The 18,162-nt window shown below is 41.1% G+C and overlaps 1 protein-coding gene across 1 annotated transcript; it reads right to left on the reverse strand.

The window, feature by feature from the left end:
* Window positions 1-8,347: 8,347 nt before the first annotated feature.
* On the reverse strand, window positions 8,348-18,148 carry ADAT2 (adenosine deaminase tRNA specific 2). Its single transcript, XM_058020291.1, has 6 exons — window positions 18,066-18,148; window positions 17,793-17,897; window positions 12,161-12,311; window positions 11,514-11,620; window positions 9,753-9,825; window positions 8,348-9,637 (listed from the first exon to the last, which is right to left on the reverse strand). Exons 1-6 carry the CDS (start codon window positions 18,120-18,122, stop codon window positions 9,597-9,599), a joined length of 534 nt encoding a protein of 177 aa, XP_057876274.1. The 5' UTR covers window positions 18,123-18,148; the 3' UTR covers window positions 8,348-9,596.
* Window positions 18,149-18,162: the final 14 nt, after the last annotated feature.

Below are 18,162 nucleotides of genomic sequence, written 5' to 3' on the forward strand. Positions count from 1 at the left end.
AATGTATTGAAAATAGGACTGTTTCCTTTCCTTGTGAGTAAAGCAGGCTCCCATGTACGTCCTACACATGTCACAGGATCAAGGCTTCAGAGATGTTGCATATTGGCATTTTGCATTGTAGCACTCTCTTGCCCTATCTTTCGCATTTATTTGGATTTTTCTATTCTGTCATTTTTTTTCAATTCCCTTCTATTTCTGATCTTTTTGTTTTGTCAGACAGAAGACAAACACACTCTACAGGCCAAAAAGAAGCATCACAGCTATTTCGTGGATTGTGTGCAATGATATCCCTGGAGAGCAGTAACTGAGAAGAGCTAAGGCAATGGAAGCCCATTTCAGGCATGCTGCTGAGGGGCAGAGTCCTCACACAGGTGTCTGCAGAAGGGTCTGGAGCTGATTCCTGTCCCAGCTCCGTGTGCACCTGCACAGCTCGGGGCACTGGCGCTGCATGGCTGCAGGCTGCGCCCTGCAGGTCTCTGAAGGGACAAGATTGCAGCTCAGCGTGTGTCCCAGAGTGTCTGCATCAGCCAGGCATGGCCACATCTCAGCCCACCCGGAGGGGCAGCAAGGCCTGCTCTTCATCTGCAGAGTGTGGATGGCCCAAAGCACCCAGAAGCTGCACCGAGGAGTTGGAAGAGAGTGGCATAGAAGGAAGGTTGGAGGCTTGCATCACAGAGCATGCTGTGCTTTTCACCTCATGGTGCTTTTGGACTTCATAGCACTTGAAACCCTTCCCAGGCTTCTTGCTTCAGTTTGGGAACTGAACCCCACTGAGAATCCCTTATATTGCTGATTTTGTTGTTTAATCTGCTCAGGTTCTAAATGTTTCTGTTCTAAGTTTTCAAGCTGTGTGGTTAACCAGAAGCAATAGAGTGAGGATCTCTTGCTTATTGGGGCTCAGACCATAATTCCAATTCTATAGGAATTAAAAGTGGAGAATCCTTTGTTTAGAAAATAGTAGAAAAAAAGAAAATAAGAGCCATGAGGAAAGGTCTGTGAACTGCTGGCCATGCAGTTCATGAAGGAAAGCAAGCACAGGGTGTTATATGATTGCAGTGATGGTCATCTGTTGTACAAGCTACAAACACTGCGGACCTTAAAGACATCTCTCCTGAATTCTAAAATCCCTTAACTAGTCTGAGTCATTTGTGTAGCTGAACAGACTTAAGGTCTCTGAAGTAAATTGGAAATACCTGTAATTCTGCAGAAAGTTAAGGAAGAGTTATGTAATCCCAAAGCAGAGGAAGAAATAAAAAGGAGTCATAAAACCTCTGGTCTCTGGGAAAGCTCTGGGTGAAGATGACTTTCTAATAGAATTTTCTAAACTCTCTCAGTCTCACTTGGCTTCTGACATGTGGAAAAATTTTCAAAAGGCCAAAGCAAAAGGGTTCCATTTCAACATTAACTGCAGTGTTGGGTTTTCTTAACTCTCTCTCCTAGGAAATAACTCAGCAATGCACCATTCTCAATAATTAAATTACAGACCAATTCTTCTGACTAATGTGTCTCAGAAGACACAGGTTGAAACAGCATCTAGAAAATGTCTGAGAAGAGTACCTTATGGACAAGAACTCAGCATATAGCCTGGGGTTGACATTAATCAGAAAGCTGCTAGAGAGTCTTATAGGCCTGTTATTATAATTTGCTATTTTTAAAATTCTCTGAAGTAATCAGAAAATCAACCAGCTCAACATCCCTAAAGAGAGCTGCTTCCCACCCACCAGCAGTGGCTGACTTCACTGTTGACATAAAAACCATGAAGATCTCAGTCTAGTATTCTGCCATGTAATTGTATCCTTAATTTTGGCCTTGTTGAAAGTCTGCTGGAAAACTGATCTTGTGTGTCCTCATTAGAAGCAATTCATATGTAAATCATTTAAGATTTTTTTTTTAACTTAAAGAAAGAAAACATTCCTGTGACTCAAACATTCTGCAGGCTCTTGCTCCTCTTGTGGCTCCTGTGTGGCTGTGACTCCTAGGAAATCTGTGTCTCCTGGCAAATCAGAGTGGGAAGGTTGCTGGCTAGGCTCTCACCTTCTCTTGCCTTAGCTGCTGGAGAAAGCACCTGCCAAGAGACCTTATCTTTTCCCAGCCTTGGGTCAGTCATTGAAGGGATGTGAGGTGAAGCTCTGCTCTCTTCTACACTCTCCTGCCTGGCATACACCCATGGAAGGTGTTTCACTTCCTTCAGCCAATACTAGCCATGTAATTACCAGCTTTTCTGCATATTGGAAGGCTTAATTTTTGCTCTTTTATGTGCAAAAATAAGTTGAAGTGGTATTAGTGGAATGACATCCTGGTGATAAAATGGATTGACATTGAAAAAACATTAAATGAACACGTCAGATGACTTCTCTGGGCCTTTATTGATGCAACTGATGAAGCAGCATATGAGGTAACAGCCAAGTTCTTGTCTAAAAGTACAACTTTGATAAAGTTTGGGCACCTATTTCTTCTGAGTATTTCTGGAGCTGGAAATGGAAGTCATCATGAAAGTGTTGACAGCAATTTGAAGGTGTAAAGGAATACTGCATCTTTACCATGATTTCTATGTTTTTGAAATGGATGAGCTGAGCCCTCCACACTCTTAACTGTTCCTAAAATACAATGTCTGAGGTATTTGTCTCTAAGAAAGCTGAGTTTTTGTTGGTTAAGAATAAATTTTGAACTACTGCTGAAGGGATTTGGAACTTCTCTTTGGCACCTTGTTATTATAGGCACATAAAAATGTAGAGGAGTGGGACTAGGTAGCAGATGATGAAATTTAGGTTGATTAAAATCTGTTTGTCAAAACCCTGTTTTTCCTTTGTCAAAGGAATTCTGCATGAAAAAGTAGGAAGGGAAAAATAAAGGTAGAGCTTGAGGTAATTTGGGGTATCTTGTTCATGAATTGTCCAGTTCAATACAAAAGAAAATCTTACAGCTGCTAGGAATCTGACCTGGTGCCCAGAAATGTGTAAAAGCACAGCTGGCCCTGTCTGGGCTGCAAATCAGCTTTTACACTAATGGCAACGACTTTATTTCAAGAGAGTATTTAGCTTCAAAAAATGAATAGGGGCTGCATGTTCCAAATGTCATCTGTCAATTTAACAAATGGCAACTATATACACATCTTAATGCCAGATTGCTGTTTCATTAGGCTCCTTGTGAGTTATTCCTTCTTGGTAACTGGCATTACTCTAGTGCAGCAGCAGAAAGGCAGGAGGGAAGAAGCTCCTCTCCCTGCCATGCAGCTCCTGGCTGCTTTTCGGGGGGCAGCAGGAGGGAGATGAGGGCACAAAATGAAAATATGCCAGGGGACATCAACAGGGGGGCGTGTTCCACGGTGCAGCCGAGGTAAGCTCGTCGCGGAGCAGACACGGAGATGTCCCGGAGCTCGGCGTGCGGCTGCAGCCCCGGCAGGTGCTGATGGCTGCGAGCGGCGCTGCCCAGGCTGCTCTGAAAGCTGCCGGGAGCGGGCCGTGCCTCCGAACGGGAGCGCTCTGCAGCGCTGTCGCGGGGGATAAAGGCACATCAAAGGCTCGCAGACAAACTCCCAGGACAACATGCCAAAGCGAGTGAGTGCTGAGGGAACAGCCATGGCACACGGTGAAGGTAAAGAAGGGCAGGAGACTGAGCTCTGCCCGGCTGCAAGCACTGCAGTGCCATTTCAGAACTGTCCTCTGGGGCACAGCAGCACTGCAAGGACTCGCTGCATCTGTAGGTCCATCCAGAGGTTGTCTCTCCCTGAGCTGCAGTTGCCCACACCAAAGCTGTCAGATTTCCCGTGCAGTGGAAATGCTTCTGAAGTGTCCTACCTTGTAATTTTGTGGCTGCCACGGCTGAGAGCCTTCAGCCCTCCCCCTTATCACAGGTAGTTCAAGCATCCTTATGGAGCACCCTGACAGGATAAACACATCGAAATATTTAGAAGTGCAATAAACAGGTATAGCTTTGAATGACTCATTCAGGCTGCTGCCAGTGCAAGTGCTGCACAGCATGACTGGAAAGAGGTTGCAGGGGGCAAGAAAGGACATATTCTCTGTCTCCAGGGCCAGGTAATCACAGGCTGGTGAATACAGGAGCAGCAGGCTCCCTTGCCAAGCAGCTCTGAACGCACAGGCGAGGCAGAGCACAGAAGAGCAGCCAGGTAACTTTGTTCACAGGATAAACTGACTTTGTTTGCTTGTACCTCAGCATCCAGGGCAGTTCATGCTGGGATTCATAATGTGAATGTGATTCGTAATGTGAACCACTCTCCCCCTGTCCCACAGCATTCCCTCTAGGAACCTGCTTCTCCCCAGAAGAGTCTTGCTTGCTCAAGGGTGAGGGGCTCAGTGAATGAAGTGCTGCATTTAGCACCTTGCTGGGAAGCTTTGGAGAAGGGAAAATTTTGTTGGATCTTCACAGAGTGCTGGCACAAGTGCTGACACATCTGTGCATAGGCAGGGGAGGGTTCTGCTGCAGAGTTGGAAAGTTGACTGTGAGTCCAGCCTCCAACCAAACCTCTCCTGCTCAAACTAGCAAACAATCAAATTGTCTTTTTTTTTTCTTTCAAGAAAAGCAGGTTTTGCAGGGAGATGGAACACTTGTTACTGTCTTCATTTCACTTTAAACGTGTGGAAAAAGCTGGCAAGCTTTTGAACTCAGTGTCCCTATGGCTGGATGTTGAAAATCTTGCCTGTTTTTTGATGACTGTCATTTGGCTCAATAGAAGATGTTGCCCCTCCCTGCAAACCTTGTTTCTCTTTCGCAATGAGACCGCACAGATAATGGCTGTTGTTTATATCCTCCCAAACTAATGTGGCTGGGATGGCCACCTCTAAGCTTGAGAGGAGAGAGTAGGAATTGAGTCAGGGGAAGCATTCATTTTTACTGCACTGCCTCCTTGCATGCAGAGAAAGCTCTCAGGGTTAAAGTGCCATGGCAAACCTCGCCCCACAGGTAAATGGAAAATGCTGGCACCAGAAAAATCAGTGCCCCTCCAAGAACACTACAATCTCAGTCATAATTTCAGAAGCTGCTCCTGCTTTATCTGGCAAGACAGCACACCCAGGCACCACAGCAGCTGAGGACACTGCATCACTGCCCAGGCAGAAATCAGAGGTGAGCCCAAGTTTCTGCCCCTGGCAGAGCCCTTCATTTTATTTTACTCCCCACCCCTCATCTACCCCCACACCCCCCGTTTCTTTTTTTAAACCACTTAGATTTTTAAAAGACAAAAGGAAGGCACCATGTGAAAACATCACTATGGAAACATCACAGGCTCACTCGCACTTGCCTGCCAAGCAACTACCTAACTGAAGTTTTACATCCTATTGGATCACTGTTGGCCATCTGCTCTCCTTCAAACTTCTCTGAATTCCTTATTTTCCTGAAAAGTTCATTTTTAGAAAGGAGGGAGGAGGAGGCAAAGGGAGAATCCAGTATTCTTGGCTAGTGCAGAGCTATTGTGAAAAAGGAAGATAAACTCACTTTGGAGCAGCCTCTTAAAAAGACAAAGATCCATGTTTTGTGAAGCAATTTCATAGAAAATACCTTGTCTCTAGATGCACTTTAATGATAAGAGTATATATTGGCAGCCACAAGGCAAAACACACAAACAGCTGCTTCTAGTACTCTTGCACTAATTGTCGTCCTCTCCCTTTCTCTCATTTAGCCTCAAATGTATTTTCTTCTAAAATGTAACAGTTACTGCCTACACTGGAGTTGTTGGCTGCAGGCTCCACAGCCTTGCTCCAAATAAAACACAGAAACAGATTTCCTGCCAAGCACTGAGGAAGTTTGAAGACTTTAGTTTTTAAAAATATAATCTTTTTATCAGTGCCCTAAGCCTGCCAAAGGTAATTATGGGCCATGGCGCATTTACATTAATGCATAGGACCTACAGACATTTCAAAAGCCTAATGGAGAAACTCCATAAATGTACCTATCGAAAAACAAATTAATTAAATTAAACTGTCATGTAAAGATATCACTTAATTTTGCAGAGCGGAAGGCACTCTTAATGGGAATGGAATGGATCAGTGAGCATTTCAAAACCCAAAGCTATAATTTAAATTCAGGCTCTCCTCTAGTGTGCAAGTCACAAGACATATTTATTATAGCCTTGGATTGTCAATTGTAATCGGTTTAGCAGAGACAAAGCTGTATTGTTTTGCTTCCTGCCCTCCTAGCTGGTTCAATATATTTTGATGTCAGACTATTGACAAGCAAACCAAAGGCTGAAATAAAATCATGTTTACCTGTAATGAACTGGCAAAAATGCAGTTCAAGGTAAATGTAACCCTGAAGCACAAACGCTTATTTATCAAGCAGCAAGGGGAAAATGGTGAAGCATTTGAACTTCTTTAAATAAACTAGCTGAATATATTTACTGCTGCTCTTGAGTCTGCTATGTGGCAACCTAGAAACAAATAGATAAAAATAAATAAAAGCACTGTGAAAATGAATAGCACCATTTATATGCTGCTGTTCTTGAGTTTTCCAGGTGTCAGTAACAATTAAAGTTGTTGCTCTTGACACTCCTCTAAAGCTAGAGCCAAAGCCTGCCACCAGGTTCCCAGCAAACAGACAGCAATACTTCTTCCAAAACCCAGTTTGTTGCAGGATTTCACCTGGTAGCAGCAGTTCCAAACACAGCCTATGCTTCTGCAGCCATGACCAAGCATCTTCTCATTGAGTAAGCCTCCAAGAATGGTTTGATTCTTTTCCTAGCATTCTTTCTGTATTCTCTAATTCTCTTGTTAAGTTCACTTTGTGATGTAGAGCACTGAAACCAGTGAGCCCACCAGGCTGTAATTTCCATAGCTTCCTCTTGCCTTTTTTCCAGCCCCTGCAATGAGCTTAGTCACGGGGAGGTTTCTATGAGCCTGAACTTAGAACCTTCTACCCAGGATCTCTGTAATTCCTTGTGGATCTCTCAAGGTCGCAAACCTGACTCTAAAACATGCTGGCAAGCTCGAAAGCCGTGGCTATGAAGAGCTGTGGCCCAGCAGGCTGGGACAGCAGCTTGAGGCCCCTCCGAGGGCAGTGGCACAGGAGCAGCCTCCGGGGCCCCCGCAGCGTGGTGGCAGGGCCATTTATTGGCAGGGAGGGAAGAGAGCGCACCTGGGGAGCAGGAGCCAGCTGCACGGCTCTGAGGAGGGGCTCGTGCTCACGCAGGAGCTGATTTGTTTATTTTATAAAAATACCTGTGTATCTGCATTTGTTGGCTAAGTATTAGGATTTTCAGGTGAATAGGTTCCATTTTTGCTTCCAGTGTAATCTTTCAGCAGTTTGTTCCTCAAGCTAATTATTATGCTAAAAAATCTGAAACCCAACCAAGCAACCAAAAGAGCCAAAACAAACCCCTCCCCCATCCAAACTTACCTCAATACTAGACCATTTTTCTTTCGATTACATATTACATTAAACAGAAGTATCTTCTATAACCTTTCTGAAAAATGATTGTTTTTATTGTGCTACACTATTTTTCTTCCATGCCTCTGTTCCAGGATGCACATTATTAGCCTTGATCGTTCTCAAAAGAAATTTTTATTTTTCTCATCCTCTTCAGCCTCTTTTGGCTTTGCACAAGACTTGAACTGTTTATTAAGTGACAGGTTACCACTGACAAAAAAAATCTGTTCCAAGTTAAGGGTTGAAAAATTGGACAAAGCTTTTAAAATGTGTTTTGTCCTACTACCAGTAATCTTTCTACTTATTTACATGGCTCCTACTGTCCCACATGTTCCAATAACAACATCCTTCTGTGAAAGAAAGCAATGAGAAAGGAAAGTATTCATAGCCCCTCTGAAAAGGAAACTATGTTGAGAGATTTAGGTCCTGGTTCAAAACAGTATGAAGGCTCTGATTCCTACCCTCACTGATGTCAGTGACGAGCCAGATGTCTGATGTCTTTAATTTGGACTTCAGTGATTTCTTCAAGGTATAAGCAAAATCATGGTCCAGCTGAGATGTGAGTATATCTATAGTGATAACTTGCCATCTTTTATCACCAGCCAAATACCATCATCACAGGCATGCCTGTTTCTTTCCAATAAAGCCATCCCAGTCATTAAAAATGGTCTGTTCCTAAATAGCTTTTTCAGCTTAGCTGTCTGGTTCACAAGCCCTTCGAGCTCTGAGGCAGATTAAATCTACAAACACAGTCATAACTTTTGTTTATGGAATGGGAAAGACTCAAGAGAGCTCGAAGTAATGGTCAGGAGAACAGGACAGGCTACTGACATCAGTTAAAGGGCTTAAGCAAAGAAATATGATTTCTAAACTCCGAAAATACCTATTATGGTAAAAACGCTTCTTTCCCATGTCATTTTGTAAACATTAAGTAAAAACATAAAATACAAGTTATTAAGAACAATGGTGACAAAGTAATGTTTTTAATATTCTTCTTAAAAACACTTTTGAAAGCATTTATTTGAAATACCGAAAAAATTTAACTGTATTTAGTTTTTATAGTTATAAAATTTCGAACACTCTTCTGCATAAAATAAAAAAAGCTACAGCATTTCTCAAATTTCTGAGTAACAGCCAAATAAACTACCAACAATTTCATCCTTCATGTAAGTATCCACTAAGAGGTATACAATCAAGACTGAACCATACTCGTATTCTTAATTCATTAGTGGAACTTGAAGGCCCTCTTCTGGATTATAAATTACTGCATGGCCAGGCAAAGTACACGGAAATGACAAAGCCAACCAACACTATGAAAAGTGTCTTAAATACATTTTATTCATATTATTACCAACTTAATTTCTGGGTTTTCCCTTGTATTTGGCCATTTTGGTTACTATAATTTAGTATATAATTATATATATACATTAACATATATATATATAATATATATATTTAGTAAATAATTTAGGAGCTCAGAACAACTTCTTAATGGATTCTTAAAAATGAAGTATTTCTTATGCTTATATTCACAAGAGGAGTGGACAGTCTAAAGCGAATTGTGGAGTTTCTCCACAACTCTGTATGAAGGTGTTATGCAGCCAAGTGATATTTGCTTATCCTTATTAAGCAACAGCAGACACAAACGGACGTGTGATTGTCTGTATGTCCCTGTCTACACAGGTATGTGACTTTCAGAAATTACCTCTGAAAATCTGGCTGGTGCTAAGGTAGAAAAAAAATGAGGAAACATTTGCAATGGTCTTAAGTCTTCAAGGACTGTACAATTCCTTTATATGCCTTTTGAATGAATTTACACACACAGAGACTGTAAAGGACTTACAAATGTAACCTTCTAAGAGAGATGCTTGCTTGCCTAAGCAAACATTTCCTATTGAAAAGCAAGATGCTTCTCCACACACAGAAGGCAAAAAATATTCTAGAATGTACTGTACAGAAGCACCATTGTAATGGATCTGTCTGTAAACAAGTGGACTTGAACCACCAGTTTTCCTCTTTCTAAAACCAGCCATTTACTCTTTTGATTTGTCATGATAACAAGAAATCATAAATATAAAAATGCAGGAACAGGTACTAAGTATCCTATTAGTAAAAACCCTGCAGAGAAAATTAAACAGAGTTTGATTGAACTGCACATTTTCAAAAAGCAGCATGCTGAAGAAACCTTCACATATTATTGTTTGGTAAGTGTAGGGCTACTGACGACGATCCTTTTTCCGTACTTTGGATTTTGGTGCTGCCAAGAAACAGGAAAGGAGAAGAATCATCAGAAGTGAATTACAGTAATTCCAGTGCCAACATTCTTTTAAATTAGGTTGGGATCAAAATGGATGCATTAATGCAAAACCTACCATTGGGATTTTCTTGTCTGTAAAAAGCTTTTAACAATTCCACTGCTTCTTCAGCACGATAGCCAGAAGAGCACTGTTCAAATTAGAATGATGTTAGTGAGCACATCTGAGAATAACATATTCCATGCTTCACAATAATGCCTTGAGTACAGAATGATTTTAAACAACTGTACTGTCAACTTAGGGGTCAAAAAAAATCTCTTTTTCAGGTTTAATACCTAATACACTTTAAAAACACTATGTTGAGGCTTAATAGAATAAGTAATTTCCGTAATAACTTAATATTAGGTAAAACAAACTTTCTTAGTAAATTCTGTAAATTTTTTTATGAAATCTACAATTTCTTTCTTATGAATGTGTTTCCAATCTCCCATACTCCTCAAGCACTTGGAAACATAAGAGAAATACACCTAGGTATTTGCAGATAAGATTCCTGATAGAAAACACTCATCCACATATCTATTCTTTATTCCTAACAGTCACCTTTCAGATCTTTTTGGTCCTTCTAAAATACTTTTCTATGCCATGAACACTAATGACAAAGCATTTAAATGTCACTCACACTAAATAAATCTCCACCCATGCTAGAAAACAAGTATTTACTCCTATACATACCACTGCAGTTGCCTACAGAAACAAAAGATTCATATTATTGAGAACCTTCTCCTTTCTGTCTTCTGAATGTATTAAAAAATGAAATACCACATGCCAATGTTAGCAAATGAACACTCTTCCAGTCCCAACTACACCAATTAATTCAGATGTTAGTCTCACTGACACACTGACAGAAAGATGCCTAATATGTTTACACTGGAGTGCCAACCAGTATTGTTTTCCTGACTGAAATTCTTTGAGCCTTGAGCCTTTAGTGCTTATTTACAATGCTGAAATACGCTACTTGTTTTTTACATTCATTAAGTCATTAATGTGAAATGTGGAAAAGAACTCCAGGAATCAGTATCACTGTCTAAGGCAAAATCATGTACAACTGTGAATAATGTAATAAATAAAATGCTATAAATAATCTCTACATCTATGTATGGGTACACAGGTAGTATCATGCTGTAAAGCACCTAGATTTATTTATACTCTGCCTCCACTGAATGCTTGTCTACCCTTTCTCACATGACAAAGATGCCTAAAGTATCTCAGACACTGCTCAGTCTTTCAATATCCCTACTATTCAGAAAGTTTCTTGATAGCTAAACTGAATTTCCTCTGCTACTGTTGCAGTTCAGATTTATTTTGGGATTTGAACTACATGAAGTAAGTCTAAGCTAATACATTTTACCTCATAAAATCACAGACTGAAAACAAAAATACAATAATTTCCAGTGGCTCAGCTAAAACCCAGTAATTTTATAAGTTGCTGTTACTTGATATTTATTGATTATGTATTTGTACATTCTGCAACTTAAAATCATTTCCCCCCATCTTTTCCTGTAGCATATATTTACTGTTCTAAGTATTACACGTATTTTAGATATATTTAATTCTTACCTTGTCCCACAAGCATAATTCTTTCCCTTACCCTTTGACACATCCTTTTAAATAATTTAAGACTGTCATCAAGGTTTCCTCAGTTTTCTTTTAGGACCTAATTTTTTTTTACATTATTTTCTGATTAGGCCAACTTTACTTGACTTTGATCATCTTCCATCTATGTACTCTTAAAGTGATGCATAAGATTCTAAAATCCTGGTGGCAAAGCCAGGCACAGTACCCTAGCTGGAAAACAAAGGGAAACATTTTACAGCGTACTTCAAATGGGTCTCCTGAGTCCACCATATCATCAGATGAGATGCTCAGAACGGAGCCACAGCCTCCAAATCGCTCATTTCGACAGCCGTACACGACCCGTGGAATTTATGGGAGTGAGTCAAGGTATTAAGTGAAAAACAAGCAGGAAGTACAGAAGCCTGATCTAGGCAGTCATCAAATTTCCTAAAATGTGCTAGAACTCTTCAAACTAAATTAGCTTGAGCTACAATTCCTCCTTTGTAAAATCAGAACTTACTTTTGAATGATGTAAGATGTACTGCTGAAGATGCACATCCAGCCTTTCTCAGAAAAGGGGAAACGTGAATCTCCAAAGCAGGGTCATACAAAGACATGGTTTACTGATTGATACAACATTCAAAGCTGAACACAGAACTGCATTTGACTCATTTTACATCCTAACAAACATCTCTAAAATGTATTTGTAATCTCTAACAGTTGTTCGCCCTAACTGCACCATATCTCTGTCACCCCTGAGTCCCTCGCCATTCATCATGGAGGTGGGTGCAGACCCTCAAACCACCCCTCGTGGCTTTCCCTGACACTGTCCAGCCTTTCTTTGTGGGCCCACCGTGGAAGGAGCAATGGTTTGAGCCAGCTTCCCAGAGTGAGTCAGCAGGAAAGGATACTCATCAAGCGCAGGGCAGCTGCACACATGATACAGGGCTCCACGGTTACGTACAGCACCAGCTGCGGGAACACCTCCCGATAATCCCTCTTGTGCTGCTTGCACCACTCAAGGACGCGGTCGATTGCCACCATTTCTGCGTGTCGGGTAGCCTACAAGATAAAAACAAGTATTTTCTTTAAAGTTTGCATTTATTCACTTTTGTTATAGAAGTAATGTAATGCTCTTTGCTGCTTCAAGTTGCAAAAGACATTTTATAGCACCCAGACTGCAGGAGAAATACTCAATCCAAGAAAGAAAATATTCAACTCCAACCTCCTGTGTGTAGCACACAAGAGCTACAAGTGACAGTTTTTTCTTCTACTTTTTCCAAGGCAGAGGAGCACGGTCAGTTGTTCTCCTCTCTCACTCATGCCAGCACAGTGAGGCAGGACATGAAAGCTCTGCTTGAGGCTTAAGGGACACACAAAGCTCACTGGCACACCTGACGTAGCCCATAGCCTGCTCTACTTCCAAAAGCAAGAATACAGGCTGGATTACTTTCTCTGGAAATATTAACAAAATGCTCCTTGCTGGTACCTTTTCCTCCCTCTGACAATATTCCTGTGCTCACAAGGAACGAATACACTATGAACAGTTTGCCTCAGGTTTAATGCTGCCTGGGGATACATGTACAGTAAGTCCCTCAAGTAACAGACAGGGATTTCAGCATATGACTGATTACAAAAAGACAAAGGAATATTAATTTCTCTTTTTTCATCTAAGATAACTGAATGATTAGTATCTCAATATCTATGGCACAAAAATGTGAACACAAGCGTTGACTTTATTAGCAGAGAGACCAAAACAATCACCAATGTCCCAGTAGCACTCCGAAATGTCTGCAGCACTGTGTTACACCAATGAAATGTGACAGCAAAAATTTCAGGAAGGACTAGTTTTGAAAGGACTCTTCAGTTAGAACCTGATGCTTATTTGAATGAAGACTATTAGTATTTTCCTTCCTTTTCTATCTATTGTGAAAAAAGGATGTTTTTGATATGAGCATTAGAGTAAGACTTAATCAATCCAGATTATATTTGTACTTCTGTTTTGTATGTCCTTACACGACCCTTGATAGCTTCCTCTCATAACATGAACTTGGGTTAATGTTTTAGCACTGTGAAGATCTATGGTGGTAACACTGAGATGCTCTGCAATACACGGCCAAGGGCTCATAACTTACTGCTATGTTTAATATTGCTCAAATACATTTAAAACCTCCAAGAAAGGCCATGCAGCTGCTGCAGGTCCTACCAGCTTCTGCAGTAATAGAAGACAGCTACACAGAGAAGATTACACTAACATGGAACACTACTGCACACCAGTGGACCCATATCTTAAGTAAAACACTGCTTTGGTCATGCCATGTCTTGAAGACACAGGAACATCAGGACAAAGTCACCTCAGGGTGAGAAAGGATTATCCAAGTTACAAAACCATCTCCATTTAGAGACTAACTAGACTGTGGCTCTTAACAGATACAGTCAATAGTTTTCCAAGTTAAAAGGACTACAGTAGAGGTTTCTAAAATAATCAAGAAAAATGTGGAAAAATCACAGTTATAACTGTGATTCATTATTTCTCATAACAAGTGAGCACCCAATGAAATTATCAGGCAGCAGATATAAAACAAACAAAAGGAAGTACTCTTTCACAAATTATATTGTGAAACTCATTGCCACAGGATGCTATGGGAGCCAGAACCAAAAATGAGATCAAAAAAGGTTTAGACAAATTCATGGAGGGTATGTGCATGGAGGATAGCTACCAGAAACAATGATCCAGATATAGCCTTGGACTCTGGAAGTCCCAAAGCTATTCACTTCCAGAAGTGGAAAGGATGCACAAGGGGAAGGTTTACACTTGTTTTTTGAGCTCCCTCCTTACTCAACCTATTAAAGGTCCATCTTAAAGACAAGATAAAAGGGAAAAACTGACCTTCCAGGTCTGTCTTAAGATTTTATTTTGTATTAAGCTATTACTAGATAGCCTTTTTTTGACTTGCTGTGTATAAAGTAACAGATTATTTTAATTTTGAATCACTGATTCAATTCATAAGCTTAACTTGCCAAATATTACACACTATTCTAAAGCCAAGAAAGCAAAAGCAGCTTAAGAGTGGCAAGGGAAAATGAGAATTGTTACAGAGTGGCAAATGGTGTACCAAGGGAAAAAAGCTGACATAATGGGCCAAAAGCCTTGACAGGGCCCCAAACTGTGGCAAACGTTTCACAGACAATAAAGGTATCACCACTGCCCTAAAAAGCTTACTTTCTAAATTTTAGACCATAATTAACAAGTGAGAGTAAAGAGTTCCAAAGCTCAAATCTCTGCGTTATTTTGTGGCTTCACTACAAAAACAATACTTCATTTTCAATCCCCTACAGTGCCTGCAGGACACTTGCTAACATGACCCAAGGAAACAGAACAGAGAGATGTCTGTGTTTATCAACAAAGGACCTAGGACAGAGAACATTTTATTGGGAAGTGAATTATTTGATCACATGTTGGAATAAAGATGCCAACACCACATTTCTTGATGGGCAGGGTCACATATGCTGTAAGGGAGAAAATTCTCAGGTTGGCCTGAGGCAAGACTGTGAACAAGCAAGTGTGGGAGCTTCCAGAGGGAACACAGCACTGGCACAGGCTTGTGAACGAATCGCCAGGCTGTCCAAACCCAATGTCTTACACAGACACCTGCTGCACTGTTGCCCAAGGAAGACAAGTAGTGTCATGTCTATTTTGAAATGCTGATGCCACAGCCATGCTCCTGAAAAAATAAAGCAAACACAGCTGTAAACAAACTCCCTTCTCCCAAAATCAACTCCTCACAGAACACTGCAATGATCAGAAATTTTGCAAATACCTTCCACAGAGTAAGCAGCAGTATTTCTGACATGAATGTGTCCTGATGTGGACATGGCAGGCAAAAAAAAAAAAAAAAAAAAGCATGCAGGGTGACAAGAGTGACAAGAGACAGCCTGAAAACACTGAAGTTTTTGGCAACTAATTTTTTTTTTTGCCAAAATGAGCAGTTTAGGAACATAATGAAAGAGGGCATAAAGAAGACACTACCTGCTCCTAACTTCAGCCCATTACATCACAGGATGCAGGGACCTGTTTAAGGAGAAGACAGAATTTATTGACAAAAGGCTCAGAGGCAAGCTGATTCCTGACCAAAGGCAGAATTGCAGGGAAGGACTGAAGATCTAATTAGATAAATGATCACTTCTTCAAAGCAGGAACAAAGTTTTCATGGAGTTCAAAAAGTCAGTATGCTATAAAGCTGCATTTTTGGCAGCCTAAAAACTGCCGGTCTCATAGCAATGCTTTAATGCATCAAGGCAGAGTGTTAAATGAGTGAAACCTTCAGAGCAAACAGAGTCACAGAAATAAAAACCAGGAAGGACAGGTGTCAGGATTGTATGATACCTATCCAGGAGGGTCTCAATAGTAAAGCAGGCAAGATAACAAACCTTTAAAGGTAGTGTTACAAGGGCTAGTCCTTATAAAAGGTAAATTTAACAAGAAGATAGCTGAGACTAAATTAACTTAGTTAATTAAGATATTAAGATAGCTGAGACTAAATTAACTTAGTAACTTTCTTTGACAAATGTTTTTTCTAGGCAAGAGAAACATCAGTCTCTCTGGACATCTCCAGTGCATCTGGCACAGCACAACCTGTGAAATTACTATGAGTGGGGAAAACAGCCTAAAGCAAGGAATGTAAGGTGAGCAAGAAAAGAAGAGACATTGCACTGACAGGGGAAATATTTTTCCAGAGGGAACTCATTACCACAGACACTCAAAGATCATTTGGCTTAAATGTTTCCAGTCGTGTCACTGGCATTGACTGGAAAAACCCCTACAGAAAGCAGCTGATGATGTGATGTCTTTTGTACGATGAAAGACATCACGAGAAGTGACAGGGTGAGAGGGTCATTCAGGAGGTGGATGACCTTCAAGACAGGAGTAAAGAAAATTACAAAAAAAATAAAAAAAAAAAAAAAAAAAAAAAAAAAAAAAAAAACAAAAACAAATGAAGAACAACAAAACAGCATAAAGGACCAAGGAAGCTCCAGAAAACATGGGTGGACTTTCTTCCAGGGAGAATGTGAAGTACTATTGTTATCAAACAAAGCACAAGTCCATCTGGAATAAAATTCCAGTTAAGTGTTCTTAAGAGTTCTGGTTAAGTGAATTCAAGAAAGAATGAATCAAAGCTGGGATGGCTATACAAAAGAATTATTCTAATGAACACAGAAAGCCAGCCTGTCTTCTGAGAGGAAATTAAACAGCTGGCTTGAGAAAAACAAAAGCTGAAAAGGAATAAGACTTTAAATACATCCAAGCTATGTAAAATAATGGATGGTGCTGGCACAAGAACAGGGAGATATAAACAGAACATAAAAAAAATTGAAACTGGAAATTAGACATTTTTTAGCCATCTGAGGGATGATGTTCTGGAGAAGTCCTTCAGTATAAGGTGGGACAATAAATTAGTTTTAAAACAGACCTTGACATTTATGATGTCTGCTTGGAACTGCCTCAATGATTCAAGAAGATTGTTTTTTTCTCCAGGATGGTCCCTAAATAATGCCAGAAATCGTTAGGAGAAAACTGAAAACAATTTCCTACGTTCACATTTCATACAAGTACTGCTTTCAAGCTTAGATTTTTTTCAGACTACATGGAGCAATTAAAATGATAAAAAATTTAGAAGCACTAAGTACCCAGCATTTCCAATCACTATAATATAAACATTCATGAAAACTGAGCCACAAAAGAAGTGAAATCTGAGCTGAGCAGCAATTCGAAAAAAGCTTGGCTTTCAGAGATATTAACAGATTACTGTTTCCAAACTCCAGCTGATTGATTTTAAATCAGGCTCCTTGCATTTTAGTTGTACCTTCAGACAGCCCTGACACAAAACATGCCTGAAAGCTTCCCTGACATTTTGAAGTTGATTTTGATTTTGTAATCAGTCTTGTCAGTTATGTTCTGTCTGTTTATTACCATGTGATTTCTACACAATATTACTATCTCTAGCATGATTTTGCCAAGAAGTGTCTGCTTCCCCACAGTGCTTACAATTGTGTAACATGAGACACCTAACTTTTCTCTCACCTGGCTTTCTTAAAGCTGTACTAGAATTCTCTTAATACATTACAGATTGTCCTGCAGAACAAATTACTATAATGATTCATCTTTACTGTTATATTTTTCAGCTTAGAAGACTCATTTTAACTTTTCATTATGTTTTCAGATTTGAGACCTCTAACATAAATTACAGCCAGATCCTGCAGTCAGATTAATTTATCCACAACTTCCAGTTGTACAAAATCCCTGTTGGCACTAATGGGTCTCTCAGCACCAGGTGTTATAGTTGGTTAAGGTTGCAACAGGTCTAAAATGTGCAGGAAATAGTTTTTGTTCTGGCCTGCGGACAGAACCTCATCAGGGGAGGCTGCACGGTCATTTCTCACTCCTAACCCCGGTGACTTCAGGAGAGCACGTTTGAGAGCCAGCCCCGGCACAAGCCAGGGCAGGGCGGCCGAGCCGCGGTGTCCCCGGCCCGCGGCACTCACGTTCTTCGTCTCGTTGACTTCGTTCCTGCCCCTGCCTATGACCTCGCCGTTGTAGACCAGCAAGCAGCCCACGGGAACCTCCCCTTTCTCCAGCGCCTCCTTAGCCTGCGGGACGGACAGACAGACAGTCGGACAGACTGGCGAGGGGCACAGGACGGCGTTACAGCAGCGGGACGAGTTTCCGCCGGCCCCATCCCCCGCCCCGCTGCCGTGAGGGGCCCGGGGCTCCCCGCGGTTTCCCCGCGGCACGGCGGGAGCCCCGGGCGCACTGACCACGTCGAGCGCCTGGTCCATCCAGGCCAGCACGGCCGCCTCCCCCGCCTCCGCCATCCCGGGCCGGGCGCTGCTTCCGGGGCACCGCGGGCGGCGC

Source organism: Melospiza georgiana, chromosome 3 (assembly GCF_028018845.1).
Source record: "Melospiza georgiana isolate bMelGeo1 chromosome 3, bMelGeo1.pri, whole genome shotgun sequence".
Taxonomy (NCBI): Eukaryota; Metazoa; Chordata; class Aves; order Passeriformes; family Passerellidae; genus Melospiza; species Melospiza georgiana.